Genomic DNA, 16,390 nt, shown 5'->3' on the forward strand with positions numbered 1-16,390 from the left:
TCTCTTTCCCTTTTTTTTTCCATTTGGAAAGGGGAAAAGACGAGTAAATTTTCTTTCTCTTTGGCATAAGAACTATATTAGGCAAACCTAATATAATCTTATTGGCCAATTGTGAAAAACAGGGAGACTGAAAGTCTCAACTGACAAACCTTTGTACCTTCCAGTGATTATTACATAAAAGGCAAGAAACTCAACCCTGTGATAATCAAGCAGCACACTCCCACACAAACACACTCCCACACAAACACACTCTTTCTCCCTGTTTCACTCTGTTACACTGCACACTACTAACCCCATACATGCAATAGAGAGAAAAAGATAGTTTGTCATGCATCAAATTCTCCACACTCTTAAGGAAACTCTTCCTAATTTTGGCCCAAACATCTTTAACATAGTTACTGGGTAACATAAATTACTAGCAAAGTCAGGTTTCATTAGTTGTTTATTGGGTAAGTAATCTCAATGAGAGCAGCACAAATATCACAAAACTCAATTTTCATTTATGGGGTTACCAAGTGAAGTAGGGAGAACATTTTTCTTTCCACAGTAATAAATAATTGGTCAGCTTTGACCAATTGGAACAGGCACAGCTGGAAGTAGCAAAACAATATATAGGCCACTGAGCTATTCCAGTATTACAATTACTACAGCCTTAAGATTAAATAAAGACTGAGTGATGAAATACAGAGTAATCTGTAAAACATCTGGTATAATGCTCTATCCAGGCTGTTCTTCCTTTATTGCTGCATTTCTTCCAGCTTTAAACAAATACAAAAGAATTATTTCTGTACACCTTTAACCACATTATTTACAGATATATTTAGGATTATCCTACCCTCATCTTTGTGAGTGAAAGTTTTACATACACGAGCTTGTATGTGAATATATATGAAGGACAGGATGTTCTATATTTTCTTTATCAATTACAGTGCACATAGTATTGCAAAATCAAATAGGTTGTTTAAATATCCTGAAAAAGTAAATACAGAATCTCAAAGGTTTGGGTTTAGTTGCTTTTAAAGATATGTAGTTTGGGCTACTCATAGAATTCTTTCTCCTCCTGGCTAATGAGGTGTCAACAAGAGAGTCAGCTTCTGGTTGCTTCTATCTTATATAAGACAGACAAGTAAGGGAGGTGTTGGCTGAAAACAGTCTTGAAACTATTAATTTTGTCTATTTTAACACTGGCTAGAAAAACACTAATATTCAAGCCAGCAAGAAAGGCTACAAAGAATTGCCATGGTGATTTCTGATATTATGTAGAATATCTATTGTACTCCAGTTTATGTTCAAATATATTTTATATACTTTATACTTTGCCTTATTATTTTTACCCAAACTTTGTGGCATGTGGCCCAAATTCATTCCCATTGCACCCAAGGATTTCACTGCCAGTTATTTCAGTGGAAACAATATCTAGTCTCTTCCTTGGCAAAAGAAGAGAGTAAGTAGGCTGGAGAGCAGCCTGCACATGCTGCTGGTTTGATCTGCTAAAGAGACATTCTATGGGGAGGCATTTTTATTCTAAAGTGATACAGAACCGGTTACTCACACTTCACATGCATTTGGAGATATGAGCTGTCTCTCTCAATTTCTTTGTTGTTTAGTTCACAGTCTGAAAGCATCATTCTAATCACTACTAAATCTTTAAAACGTTGGAAACTTGGGAGGTCCTAATATAGCTGAAGATTTTGAGTCATGAATTCAAGTACTAAGAGGATACCTGGCTTCTACTGAGGTGAAATTAGTACCGATTGACCCTTTTTTGCAACCGTTATCTTGAAGAAGTAGATGCCATAATGATGTTTTCATTGGAGCATTTGGGAGGGAGGAGCTTTTGGTCAGCCTTGTCCGAAAGAGACAAGTACCTTGTGTCCGATGCTGTATTTTTAATTATTTAATTATTTAATGTATTTAATTATTATTAATGCAATCATTAACCCAAAGATTATTATTTTTTTTTTCACTTTTAAACTGATTTTTAAAGAACAGTTCTCAACACCCTGAAGCACTAAATAAAGACGTACGACTTGTAAGAATCGCCTGCACAACCCTGATTCCCAGAGCGTTGCCTGGGAATCTCTTGCCATCTGCTGGAAACCTGCGGATGTACAGCCCTGAAAAGAATTAACAAGAGTGCCCGGAAATAATGGAGAATGTTCAGAAAACAACACTCAGCATGATCATAACTTTTAGGCAAAAAAGATAGTTCAAGAAGGATGAAACATCAGACTCCCAGGTTGCACTAGTTGGACTACCATCATTAGATTATTTAATAAATAACACCTTTGCTGCTACAGTAATCTGTGGCATGACTGGATGCTGTGGTTGAATGTAGAATTTCAGAAATGAAATATTTTTAAAAAAACCCAAAAACCCCTTTTTAGCTTTCTCTTTCTCAAACAGATCGCTTCAGATCACTGCTCTTAAGACTAAAAGATCTGATATGAAAAGATTCTAATGGTGATTTTTTAAATAACTAAAATTTTAGATATCTCATTTACACCTGGAATTAAAGTAAATTACCTGTAGGAGGCTGTCAGCTCTTCAAATCTAGATGTAGTAGACAGAAATATTGCAACTTTTAAGTTGAGGATGGCTTGGCAGAAGACAAAAGTCAATGCCTGCCATTCGGAAAATAAAGGGGTGAAGAAAGGTCATGAATACACTCAAGATTTACAACTTGTTGTGTTTCAAACCAGTTACAACTTTGTCAGCTAATGAACAGAGCAAAGCCAAGATCCGCTCCAAAAACTGCCATCTGCCTAGAAGTGGGAAGCATCTACTGAGAAATTCAACTGTTTAAACAGTCTTGTAATGTAAGAAAATACAAACCAACCCAAAACAAGACTTCTAAAACAACAGCACTGATACTAAGTGAATAACTATAAAATATCTCTGTGAGATGTGAAAATATTATGATGGTTGAGATTTTTTTTCATCAAGCACTGAAAATATACCTTAGCTTATCTCCTTGGTAAGTTGTGCTAGAATGAAAAACAGCAATAACCCACACAAAACTTCGATCACAGTTCTGAAGAACCTTTTATCTCCCAATCCAACAGCTCAAGTTGATGAAGCATTTAATTCACATGACATGGAGATCAAAGTCTACCTTGACCTAAAAGAATTATGCTTATAGACCAACCTTACATAATGTTCTCCATTTTAAGCAGAGAAATTTGGAACACATGAAGATTTAAGGGCCCACTTTGAAACCAATTTGAGAGTTCAATAAGATAAAATTAGCAGTGGACACACAAATAATTTAATTAAAGACTGATAAATGAAACCATTGGGTCCATTTCCTTGGTGTCAGAGAAAACATCTTGACTGATGGGAATACATTTTCCCATTTTACTGCTAATTAAACTAGTGCCAACTATTATTTATTTGTATTTTGGAAGATTGTAGAAACACCAGAAGATGTCTCAGAGCTACACTGCTGCAAACTGTCCAACACACAAACCCCAAAAGCCCCAAAAAGGTGACGAGAAAGTACTAAACATGCCTGAAAAAACTTGATGTAGGTGTAGATGGAATAGTAGGAGACTAAGGACTGATTATTTTTTTCCATTTCAAAATACAAATTGTGACCACTCAACTCCAGGTAGTAAAAAAAATTAAAAAAAAAAAAAATCGAACATTTGTGTCTCCCTGTTTTGGTTTATTTTTCAAATGTGGTGAGTTATGTTGCCCAGTGGTGGATATAAATACATCAAGAAAAAGTCCCAAAGCAACCCCTTTTGCTTGGATAGCTTATTTGCTTAGGAAAGTTTTAAAATACACATGGAAACCAGCTGTTTGGGCAGGATGAGCAGCATTTCCACTGGAGGACTCAACTTCACCATCCCAGCTTTATGTGAGGAAAACACAGGAGATCCTGATTCAGTCACAGAGAATTCACAGTTTGGAAGCAAAATATCAAAGCATCACTAGGGAAAAACATCCAAACCCAACTTTACAAAGTGAAGGGCATTAACCATGTCACAGGTTGCCTCTTGTGGAACTCTGGTTGCTCCACCACTAATATATTGTTTTTCTCTCTGGTCTGGCCAGTCTGATATTATTCCCTCTTTATTATCTCAGCCGTGGTTTTCCTGCTTTAGCCACTTTGAGCGGCCCCTCCCCGGACTGGACACTGGATTGACATCCACGGGACATCACTGCTGGGGCTTCCTGCTGAAATTTCCTGGAAAGCAGCTCTGGCATCTCTTGGGGGAGGCAGACAGGGCCAGTCCCCTCACACCAGTCCCCTCACAACTGTCCCCTGTCCCCCAGCACTGTCTTCTATCCCTTACAACTGTCCTCCCTTACATGTCTCCCTACTCCCTGGCACCTGTCCCCTCAGCACTGTCCTCCTCACCTGTCCCCTACGCACAGTCCCTTCACACCAGTCCCCTGACACCTGTCCCCTCAGCACTGTCCCCTCAGCAGTCCCCTGTCCCCTCACACCTGCCCCCACCCCGCTCCCTCAGCCGCCGCCCCCCGCAGCGCCGCGCTCCCATTGGCTGCAGGTGTTCCCCGCCGCCCCCCCCCCCCCCCCCCCCCCTCCGCCCGCCCTGGTTGGCCGGGACGCTCCGGCTCCCCAGGTAACGGTTCCCGCGCTGCGATTGGCAGCGGGGGGGCGGAACCCGGGCGGGGATTGGCTCCCCATTGGCTGCGCCTCCCGCCCTCAGGCCGCCATGTTGCCGCGGGCGCGGGGCACTGAGCCTGGACAGGGGCTGAGGGGCGCTGGGGGCACCTGGGGTGGGACTTGAGGGGGCACCTGAGGGACACCGCGGCTCCTCCGCCGGCCGCCGCCGCCGCTGCTGCTCTCCGCCGGGGTACCGCCGGCAACGAGGCAAAGTCCGCTTCGAAACTTCCTTGCGGGACTTTGAGCAACTTGAGGCCGCGCAGTTGTAGCCGACCACGGCTCAGGGGGCGGCCCCTGCTCGCCGCGGGGCCCTGTTGTGTGGGGTGGGACCACCGCGGTCGGAGCAGGTAGGAGTCCGGAAGCTCACTGTGGGGAGGCTGGGCAGAGCTCGCTCCGTCGGGAGAAGTGCCGGCGCCGCCTCGTCCCGAGCGACGGTGTCGCGTCCCGGCCGCTCCCCGCAGGCCGGGGCTGAGGGGGGACCCCGGGTGCATGGGAGGGGCCGCGTGTTCCCCTGAGCCCCGCGGGAGGTTCGGGTTGAGAGTTCGGGAGTCTCCGCTCCCCCGGTACCTGTGGCCTGGCTTGCCCGGACAGCGGGGTTAGGGAAGTGTCTGGATACACACATTCATGTGTGAGGTGGTAATTTGGAATAAACAGGATGTTTGTCAGGCTCCAGTCATAAAGGTATGCTAATTGCCCCTCAGAGTTCCTCTGCTGCTTCTCTTGGGTAAATTTGTAACTGATAGTTATTGGCTACAGTGTTTTATTTACAGAAAAGCTATTTTTAATTACTTGATTCTTTGGGTGAAAAGAATAAGATGCTGTGTTGATGAATAAGTAGAAACTTTTGTGGAGTTATTTCAGCCAGGAGAGAGCTGTTGGATGACTTTTTAAGAAAACATCCTCAAATGCTTAGGATATTTCTGTAAAGCTAAATCGGACAGGGTATTTTTAACCAATCTTACTGAATTTCTGTGCAGCTCAAGGGTCTTACACGTTTTCCTTTTGATTTTTTCGCTGTTCTATGTAAAGCTATTTGTATTTCTAAAATTTGACACAACTTGTTTAGCAGTGTATGTATATTCATCAGTATTCTGTTTTTTTTATCCATGCAGCTGGATTGAGAATCATCTGGAGGAGAAATACATTTCACGTGAAGCTCTTCACTTCAGAGTCTGTTACCTATCTAAAATCAACTTATTTTTGCATACTTATAATTTTATATAGCTGCTAAATACAGACCATGCCTAGTAGAATGGGCTCCAAAATTGACATGAACAAAGATTTCATCAGAGTAAAAACACACTACAGTGGGTAAGTCAGTGTGTCCTTTCCTCTGTGTTGTGACCTGTCTATTTTTGAAGCATATTGAGCAGGAGTTTGTGGTCTGACCTAGTGATAGAGTAACCAGGGCTTTGGTGGATTTGTAATTAATATCACATCAGGCAGATAAACTTCTGAGCTATTAAAATACCAGTCACACTCCTGCAGCGTGCTGATCAAGAAGAAAAGTTAATTTAGTCTTATCTCAGAACGGGAGAAAACGTGCATAACTGACAAACCCACAGTTATTGTGAGTTGGTAGGTTATTGATTCCCGGAGTCACAGCCAGGTCTAGATCCATCTTCTGTATCCAGATGCAGTTATTACATTTTATCTTGTCTATAATCAGCATGTTATGGTCCTTTATGACTTCACTCAGTTGTCAGTGTAAACAGGAAGGTTTTATTGCAGCAACATGAAATTTGAGTTTTCAGGGATGTTTGATCTAATTGGTTTGCTGCCACTCTGAGGACCTTGTAAAATAATGCTTTAGTCTCTCCTGTCTTGCTTCAAGGCCTGAGTTTAAGGCATTTCAGAAGTTAAATATTTGGCCCAAGTAGATCCTTAAACTTGGTTGGAAGTATTTAGACTGAATTTGTTGGCATTTAATACGTGACTTGAGTGATCTTTTCTGATGTTTTACTGTTAAGTAAGTAAATGTGTCTACTACTGTGCATGTTCTTATATTATGGTGTAGAAAAAGGCTGTTTTGAATTAAATGTGATGTAGTTATGCAAGTCACTTCACAAATTTTATTGAAAACAAAATGTTTTCTTTTTAAACGTACCTATTTATCTGTGCCATGTAGTTTGAAGTTCTGAATTTAGAGTTCTAGAGCAATTAAGTTAATGAGGTAATGCAACGGGAGGGCTGCCTCAGCTCTGTAAGGGAAGGCACTGCAAACACCAGTAGAACTGTGTGCAAATTATTTGTGGTGGCTTGCTGGCAGGTAGTGTTGATATAAGGAGTGTGTCTGTGGAACTTGTGTGCAGAACTGGGGGAGGTGGTAATAATTGTGTCAATGTTAGAAGCCAAGTAATTATTGTTACCATGTTTTACAATAAACTATGGTAGTTTTTCCTGCAACACTACGTTCAGTCTTTTGCATTAGCTGTGAAGTCTATAGAAGTTACAAACAAGAGTTCCAAGCTCTGTGAATTTTGTTTTTGTTCTGCTGATCAAATTATGTGAAGTAAAACTCTTTCTGGCATTATAGCCTCTACAACTGATCATCTCAGTATCTCCATTGCAGTACTGCACTCAGCTTTTGAACAAGTTTGACAGACTGCAGGAAATCATCAAGGGCATCTTCAGAATTAGAGACTAACTTATTCAAGTAGCTGCTAAAGTTAAAATAATAGTACAGATGCCATATTGAAATCCTTCTTAGAAATCTGAGCATGAGGAAGTTTGAAACATGAGTGTTGAGTGTATCTCTGGAGGCTGAGTATCTCGGGTATTCCTGTTTCTGGGTGTGACAGAGTTCCTAACATAGCACACAAGAAATCACTGCCAGAAGAGATTACAAAAGAAAAACTAAGTAACTGCAGTGATAAACTAAGAATTACACAAGTTGCCTGTAGTTTATACCTGGTTACTTGAAATCACTGAAACAGAGCAGTGGTGCAGTCTGGTTTGCTGCGTATTATCTTGTCTCTAAGAGGTGACATGTTTGATCTGTCACTGGAATTATTTCTCTTGCTGTAAGTGCTCAGACAGAACTTACGGGTCATTAGCTCTTCATATTACTGTGTAGTGTCCAGTTTCAAATATTTTATTTTTTTTTAAACTGTCCTGTGCGATTATGTAGTGTTAAATAAGGAATGGTTTTCACTTCCCTGTGCCCTGATTGCCTGATGTGGCTGTAGAGATATCAAAATTAATTACAGTAAGTCTCAAAGGAGCATGGACATCATGGATATGAAGTTCATTAATTTACTTGTAGACGGAGATCTTTATAATAATTTTAACAATTCAAGGCTCATGAGTGGCTGCCAGCTTTATTTGGAGTTTATAGTGTGTAGTAGTGTTACCTTAAAGTGTATTTTCCGTTTCTGAATGTTATGTAGATACTTATGAAAGTGTGGTTGTCCACGGTTACCACACATCTACAGCTGCTTGATTTCATGAGTGGCTCGTGGTGGCAGTGCTTTAAATAATGAGCTGCATTTGTTGGTGACCTTATCTTTGGACAAGGCATTGTACCAGCCCTCAAACATTGCTGTGAGAACCAGTTTGGTCTCTTACTTTCATAAATGCATAAAACATGACTTCTTTGACAGGGGAATGTTCTTAAACTCAACCTCACCTGACAGTTCTCAGTGTTGTGGGTGATATGGATTTACAGGTTGGCAGGTGGCATATGTATTTCTTTTGCTGTTGGTGTTATGAAGAATTACTAAGTTGCTGTTCCTGGAGAGCTCTACAAAGTATAAAGATACACTTGAAAAAGTAGCAGTGCTTTTAATCTGAATTTAAGGCAGTATAGTTTTTTAAGATTGTTTTAGAGCTTTGCTTATCATAATTTTTCTTAGCAAAGGCAAAATGGTGAGTTATTAATGAATATAATTTAAAATGTAAGTTGTGGAGTTTAAGTTTCTTATGTCAGTGCAGTACTGTTCAACTGGCTGAAAGACATAAGTAGGCAGAATATGTTGTATAACATTTTTTCTAAAATGACTTGTCACACAGTATGGAAATAAGAAAATTATCTCATTCATGTTGGACAACTTCTGATATATTTCCTAAATTAAACTAAGAGGGGAAAGTATTACACATGTCAGTAGCCGTTAACTACAAAACAGTGTCCTAATTGTTGTCTGGAAGGTTTTGAAGGCAGTGAAATGATAGAAGTTCATCTCCTGTTTCTTTTTGCATTTGTTTATTAATTGATTTCCCTGACTTAGTTATTTGAAAAATATTTTAAAAATAGTAGAGAGTCTTGTTTTTATCATCAGACTTTGTTTTGCATAATCTTTTTTCGTCTCTTCAATACATGACCTGCTTTGACTGGACTTGTGAACTGCCTTTATATCAAAAGTTATTGTCACAAATTCCTGAGATAATGTATAGTTTACATAGAGAGTTCAGTATTGGGTTCACATTCTCTAAACACTCCAAAGGTAGAGTGAAAGATGCAGAATTTGAGTAAGATTTTATCTGAATTTTACATCCTTTGAGGATTCACCTAGTGAAAGCTTCATCTCAAACAATATAGTGGATGTGAGGAAAAGCCTACAGTTTAAAAGGATTTTACAATAATTGAGATTTTATTTATCTCCTGATGGAAGAAGCACCTGGGTTAAAAAAAAAATATTACGAAAACTTCTGGTGTGTTTTTAACAACACTTCAAACGCTGATAATTATAATAAGGGAGCTTGGCTCACCCGAGTAAGCATGCATTAAAGATGGGTAATTAACACATTTATTTCCTCCATACTGAAGTATTTTTAATTTAAGCACTGTGGGGTGTAATCCTGCTGGCATAGTGGGAGCGTTTTATGTGAGGAATGCTCATTCTGTATGATTCTGCAGCTTGGCGTCCATAGATGGAACTGTTGGAATATGCAAGTATTTTCTGACAAAAGCTGATGTTTTCATCTTCTGCAGGGACATCCTTATAACAAATTTGGATGCATCCATGAGCTATGCTGAACTCTGTGATGAAGTGCATGAGATGTGTAACTTGCAACAGGAACAGCCAATTACCCTCAAGTGGATTGATGATGAAGGTACTGGTCTGAAATATTTCTCAGGGTTTGTGGGTCACTGTGGTACAGAGAAGGGGCATTGAGGAACTTGTATAAACAAATATCATAATGTGGAGGGTTTTTTTGTTTCTAAATACCTAACTACAGAACCCTGTCAGAGCAGGGAGCTTAGAGAAATGAGACCCAAGACATCAGGGTAGATTGCAGTAGCACTCAAATTCACTTATACAGAAGCAACTTGTCAAAGCTAGGGCCTGCAGAACTAGAACTGAATACAGAAAGGTGGAAAAATACCAAACAGGTTTGGCTGATAGTTGTTGTGTGTTTTGTTTTGTTTTTTTAATAGCTCTCTTAGCTGATAGTGTTGTTTGAATGAATGGAATTTCAAAGTTCTGACCTTGGAAGGAGGTAGCTGGTAGTCAAAGATGACTCAGCCCTTTTTATGACACCACGGAGTAGTATTAATACTTCGAAATTTTACTCTATATCTTTTCAATATCAAGAAGGGCAGAGGCAACTGTACCAACCTCAGTTTAATGGTGGTATAATAAAAAGTAACCTGATCATAAGGACATGGAAGATAATTACATTGCCTGTACTTAGCTGGTTGAACTGCATGCCTGCTAATAAAGAAAGATTATTGCAGGGAAGAGGAAAACTCCCTGAGTTTTAAGTTGGAGGATTCTAAGATATGAGTCCTGTTAAGTGTTTATTGGTTGGGCTCTCTGATGCATTGGCTTTTTGAAGCTTACTTAAATTAAAATGAAATTATTTAGTCTTTGTTCTAGTATTTTCCTCTAGTCTTGGTTAAATACATACCTGTACTACCTTTTTCTGGTTCCTGGGTTTGAGTTGTTGAGTTTCAGCCAATCTGCTGTGTTGGCTGTCCTCGATCCTCCTGGGTTTTGTGAGTTATCGTATTTCTGCGTACGAGTGTTTTCACTTATTGCCACATGGAATTTAAGTTCATTTGACTGAAACAAACAGATGTTCTCTTTGAACTAACTAATAGCAAACAATTGCCGATGGCATAATGAATAAACAAAACCTACCAAGAGATGAAGAAAATAGATTGGGCTTGTATGGTGTTTCTTTGTTTTTGCCAAGGTCCAAAAGGTTTGAACTGTGAAGAGCTCACTCATGATAAAATACTGTAAACATATAAGGAATATGGATTGTTGATTTGCAGTACGAGAAATTCTTTTGTCTTTCATGTTGTATTATTTCTGCATTTATAGATCATCAAACAGCAGTGGCCTTCAAAGAGAGGTAGCTGGGCCCTGGATTCATCATTTTACAAAATAAGAATGTTTTTTAAAAATTAGAAATTAAAGTTTAGTATGTGGCTTGACACTGGTGTCATCACTTGGCCTGGCTATCATAAGGTCACCTGTCACCCAAGGTGTGCTGCATGAAGGTGGTTGTTCCACAAAGAGATGGGTTCAGAGTGACACACTTCTTTGCTTGCTCTCAGTGCATTGTGACATACTGTACTTTATGTGTGTCTGGTTAAGTAGATTTATGGATTAATTATCCAGTTTTAACAAAAATAACCCTCCCAAGGTAATGCTAATAATGTGACCACAAGCAGACAACAAGAAAATGGGGGGGTCTCTTCAGGCATATTTGTTCACTTCTGTATTTTTGGTTATCCTGTAGGATAGTTCTGTCTACTAAATTTTGATAAAATTTTAAGGAATAATTGTGTTGTTCCATTTGATCAAAATGCCAGCTTAATATTAAGTGATTAAAAGAAAGGCAATACTTGAAGCTGGTACATTTTTTACTAACTGAAATTCTCCACTGAATTCTTCAGGGGTAAATTTGCCTGTGTGTTGCTTTTTTTGTTAGGTGACCCCTGTACCATCTCATCTCAGATGGAGCTGGAGGAAGCCTTCCGTTTGTATTGTCAGAACAGAGGCGAAGGGCTGATTATTCATGGCAAGTATTGCACAGTTCAGGATCCCCTCTGTGCCTGATAATCCCAACAGCTGCTTAAGTGGGAGGTTGGAGTGACTCCCTTGCCTGTCAAGTATCCTTCTTTGTGTAGCTGTTGTTCTGGAGTTTGATGCTGAGGGAGGAAGGAAGTGGAGCTCAAAGCTGAAACTGTGCAGGAGGCTTTGAGTTCAGCACTGCACAGATTTGTTCATGCTTTATTCCAGTATAAGCTCCTGCCAGTCTAGAGCCAAATTTTGATTGCATCATTTCTCATGCAGAATTATTTAAAGGCTTCCAAAAACTGTCTGTGTGTAAATATATTCAAGAATCAAGGGAAAACTACTACTGAGAATCTTTTACCTTAAAAATCTAATGTTTTTGTTTTAGTTTTCCCAAGTACTCCAGAGAAACCCGGCATGCCTTGTCCAGGAGAAGATCGTGAGTACTAAAATGTTATTAAATCCTAGCTAAATTTTTTTTTCTGTTACATGGAAAAGAAATATATTAAAATATTTTCATAATCTAGTGCTACATATATGTGTATACGTTTTGTTTTCTTAAAAAAATGTAAAATATTTTACATTTTGTCAACAGAGAAATTGCATAAATCGTTGTAGCAGTGCTGATTTTTGTAGTTCAGACATTCAGAGGAGGAGACAACAGGATTTTTGATGCCTATTTGAACGTAGGCCTTTGCTTTTTTGTGGTTCTTTCAATTTTTTTTAACTTTCAGGTGAAAGAAATGATGTACTGAAGAGAGAGATACAGCCATTTTAATAGAAAGGTTATTTATCTCTATAAAAATAATCCTGTGTGAGGTAGATAAACTTCCAGAGGAAGGACACATAATTGATATGGTTTTACCTGTATTTCAATAGCCTGAACTGCACAGGGATAAAAGGATTAAATAGCTGTATAGTCAGTTCTCATTACAGAGGGAAGGCATCAGGACTTTAGTTCATATCTTGGTAAATGTTAAGGAAGGGAATGGGAATAATTGGGTGCCAGAGGTACCAGATGATGCTTGGCTGCTCACAGGAGTATAAAGAAAAGCTGACTGAAGAATTTGAAGAACTTTTGCTCTTCTATTTGGGAAATATAAGAGGAGATAACATTAATTGCTGATAAGAGCAAGTACTAGGAGAAAAGTATTTGGTTGATCAGGATTTACATTGACAGGCTGGCTAAAGATGAGTAGTGCAGTGGTAATAGCTGTGGATACTATTTTTAAACAGAGAAATAATGCTAATAATTGCACTCTTGAGAACTTCTATGAAGATGGAGAGAGGTGAAATAAATACCAAAAAGTTAGAGTTCAAAAATGATTTTCTACATTTAAACTACAGTAGATGAAAGGTTGACTGTAAAAGCCAGGTAAGTTTTCATGTTGACTAGATTATAGAAATTGTCTTCTGGAAAGGAACAAAGAAAGTAAATGTACAATGTTAATTTCTCTAATTTGCTGAACAAAAACAACAGATGAAGACTCCTCTACTGTGATTAGAAGAGTTAAAGAAATTATCCCTGAGAGACCTAATTTAATGAACCCATTAAAGGTGTAGATATTCTAGTAGGAAAGTTTTTTGTGTTAATTTGTTAGAAGTTTTAGTTCTCTCAAGCCATGAGATGAACTGCAGAAAGCACAGCTGAGCGTGGCTCAGCTGACCTGATTATTGTGTCTGTAGGGTATTTCTCCTTGTATAGTTTTACAGGTCACATTGAATCACATTCAGATTATTTAAAAAGCCTGTTTAGTTGGATGTACTTGATAAGGGATCTCTGATCAGGTTTCTCATGGTTTCATGAGTTAATTTGATGCACATTACCTCTTTGCCTCTGTGGGGCCTGCATAGAAATTTGGCCTGGTGGCCTAGGTATAACTATTTTTTGCAACAGACCTATTTAGCATAGACTAATACATTCAGTATTGTTGCTTGTTAGCCAAAGGCCCACAACAAACATGTTCATTGCACTTGGACTGTATGGAAATGTTATTGGTATTGGTGATACAGTTTATTTAAGGGACTGTTTATTTTGTCAGGACTGAAACACTGTATTTGCCTCAGAAAATATTCATCGTATCTGCAATTCTTATTTTGTGTCTTTATTGCTGTAGTTATGTTCATAGGAAATCATTTTAAAAGTGAGGATGTTATATCATATATGTATATGTTGTCTGGGACATCATGTTTACACTATAAAGGAGTTTAGGAGTTTGCCTCGGTTTTTTCCAGAAACAAACAGTAAAGTAGTTGGTCTATCCAAAATAAGCTTCTACTTAAATTAGCAGTTCTAAGTGTGGATTGCTGGTTTGTTACAGAACTACAGACAATTTGAAATGGAGTTTTTAAATAAAACTATTCAATTGTGAAATAATTGCATTTCCAATCTGTTGCTCAGATGTGTCCATATTAGGTCACAGAGTGGCTCTTTCCAATAGTTTGTGATCTTCTGAAGTGCAAATCTGTATTTCTCTAGGATTGTAGGGTTTTTTCTTTCCAGCTCCTTCAGAACAATAATCCTTTGGAAGAAGAGTGCAGGAATACAGACCAGAGGGTTTGCATTTATGTTGAAATTTAATGATAGAGTTGCTAGCTATCCTCACCTTTGTTAAACTGATACGGTTTTGAGATTGTACCAGTCAGCAAAACTTTAAATAAAAGCCTGTAATCCATTAATGAAATAAACCACATGATTAATATTTCAATTCCATTTTTATGACTTAATGAAAGTTATTTCTGTGCTTGAAGAACCTCTGTTCTTATATTGATGTGGTGCTGTCTGTGAGACAGAATTTGCAGTCTCCAGCATCTGCATTTGTATTGTCTCTGTATTCCTTTGCTCCTGAATTTCTGTGCTTTTTGTTGGAGCCAGCCCCAGCTCCCAGTGTAAGTGCACAGCTGTGGTTACAAGCAGCCCCTTTCCCTGAGCTACCTGTGCTGGCAGTGCTGCTGTGAGGTGACAGTGAAGCTGAAACATCTCCCTTCCCTTCCCAGACACTGAATGTGACTTCTCCCAGGCATTTCCAGCATCTGCTGGAGCCTTGGGTGCTTGATCAGTGTTTCCTGAAAAAGATGGCAGACTTTTAGACCAGTCTTGCATTTCACTTTTACTTTTTCAGTAGATGAGCTGTTCTTTCAGAATTAAATAAACAAGGTTGTTTCAGAGGCTTTTTGTGAGTTCTCTCCTGTGCCCTGAGGTGCCAGCACTCCTGACAGTACGTGTCCCAACAGCTGATTGGCAGCTTTATAGATTAGTTATTGGAGTCTCAGCTTATTTACCCTGACAGATCTTGATCTGATTTATCACTCTTAGTGCTGCAATGCATTGTGTAACAGAGCACATCCAGCTGAACAATTCCCATCGATTTGTAGGGCTTCTCTAACAGAATTGCTGGGTTTATCAGAGAAATACTTGTTTTGGTGACATCAGCTCCTTGACATCCATGCCATGTTTTAGTTGTGCCTCAGCTGCTAGCTACAGCCTCTCAAGGGAGCCAGTACCACCCGTGCCTGGATACATGAGGCAGAGATGTGAAAGGGAGAGACGGGGTAACCAGTCTTCCATTAAATATTTGCTCTTAATGTTTGAGCTGATCCTGCGTATTGTGCATGGTGTCTAATGGTATTCACACAGTGGTATCCGTGGAATAAAGGGAAAATGTTTCATTTCATACCTACTACGTTGTAAATTACATGCTGAAGAGGCTAAAGAATAAAACCCAGTGAGTAATGCATGCTTTTTCTGTAGATTTTGTGTCATCATTGTGGTTGCTGTTGTGAGCGGCGGGCACTGATGCGGGCTGTGTGTACGTGTGCTGCAGGAGAGAACTCAGCATTTTGGTTATGATACAGTCGCTGTGCCTGCCACCCTCCCTTGCAGCCATGGATTGTTACAAATGCAGAGATTCCTGCTGCCTCTGTGTGTAGGGATGTGGCTGAGAGACCTCCTGGAAATGCTGATAAAATTGCATTGAAAAGACTCCTGGGGAATGTATTTTAGGAGGAAAGGAACAGAAGAGCGAGTGATGCTGCTGCTGCTAGTATTGGAGATTAATGACAGAAATGTATCCCAAAAACCCTGATGGTATGTTCTCAGGGCCTGTTTATTGTAGGTTTGCTGATGTAAAGGCTAACCATTTAGGAGCATAATTTTCTGAGGCCTTTTTGTTGAATTCTGCTTAGTGGATTGTCATAGATGGCTGTTTTTTAATTGTGAAATACTTGTTTTGAATGAAGGGTTACTTAGTTTCTAATATTGTCAGAACTAACTGTGCTAGTTCACTTCTGCTTAACAGATAGATCTGTGTATTTAATATTAAAATTAATCTTGGGTTTGGGTAGCTATTAGGGTTGTTTCGCTGTTGGCTTCATTACTAGAAGAATGCAGAATAGGAAACCTTTAAATTAATTAACAGAAGAGAATGAATATATTTTTACTGTTTTAGTACTTACGAGATTAGTGTGATAGTTTTTATTTTCTAATATTTCTGGCTGATTTTTCTGCCTTTTTTTTTTTTTTTTTTGGGTAATGATTACACTATTGTGCATGTCTCCTATGCTCTTTGTTTATCTGCTCAGTATTTTAGTGTTAGGTGTTTGGACTTCATTTTCCCCCCAAGCCATCTTTCTTGAAAATTTCTTCATAGGCTTAAGTAAAGGTATCTTAGTAACCTAATTATTGTTGTGGGCTTTTTGTTTTAGGTATAGATATTTGATTTTGCCTCATGTCCTGCCTGATACAGTGAAATAGCTTTAAAATGGTTCTTGCTGGAGTAGTGTGGCC

At 39.2% G+C, this 16,390-nt stretch overlaps 1 protein-coding gene across 1 annotated transcript in view; it reads left to right on the top strand.

Moving 5' to 3' along the window:
- Positions 1 to 4,682: 4,682 nt before the first annotated feature.
- PRKCZ (protein kinase C zeta) overlaps positions 4,683 to 16,390 on the top strand; it is a 40,604-nt gene continuing 28,896 nt past the window's right edge. Inside the window, exons 1-5 of the mRNA XM_058855024.1 lie at positions 4,683 to 4,983; positions 5,749 to 5,947; positions 9,567 to 9,688; positions 11,519 to 11,608; positions 11,993 to 12,043. Of these exons, the coding sequence (XP_058711007.1) occupies positions 5,877 to 5,947; positions 9,567 to 9,688; positions 11,519 to 11,608; positions 11,993 to 12,043 (334 nt within the window). The 5' untranslated portion in view covers positions 4,683 to 4,983; positions 5,749 to 5,876. The remainder of the gene's footprint in view (positions 4,984 to 5,748; positions 5,948 to 9,566; positions 9,689 to 11,518; positions 11,609 to 11,992; positions 12,044 to 16,390) is intronic.

Source organism: Poecile atricapillus, chromosome 22 (genome assembly GCF_030490865.1).
Source record: "Poecile atricapillus isolate bPoeAtr1 chromosome 22, bPoeAtr1.hap1, whole genome shotgun sequence".
Taxonomy (NCBI): domain Eukaryota; kingdom Metazoa; phylum Chordata; class Aves; order Passeriformes; family Paridae; genus Poecile; species Poecile atricapillus.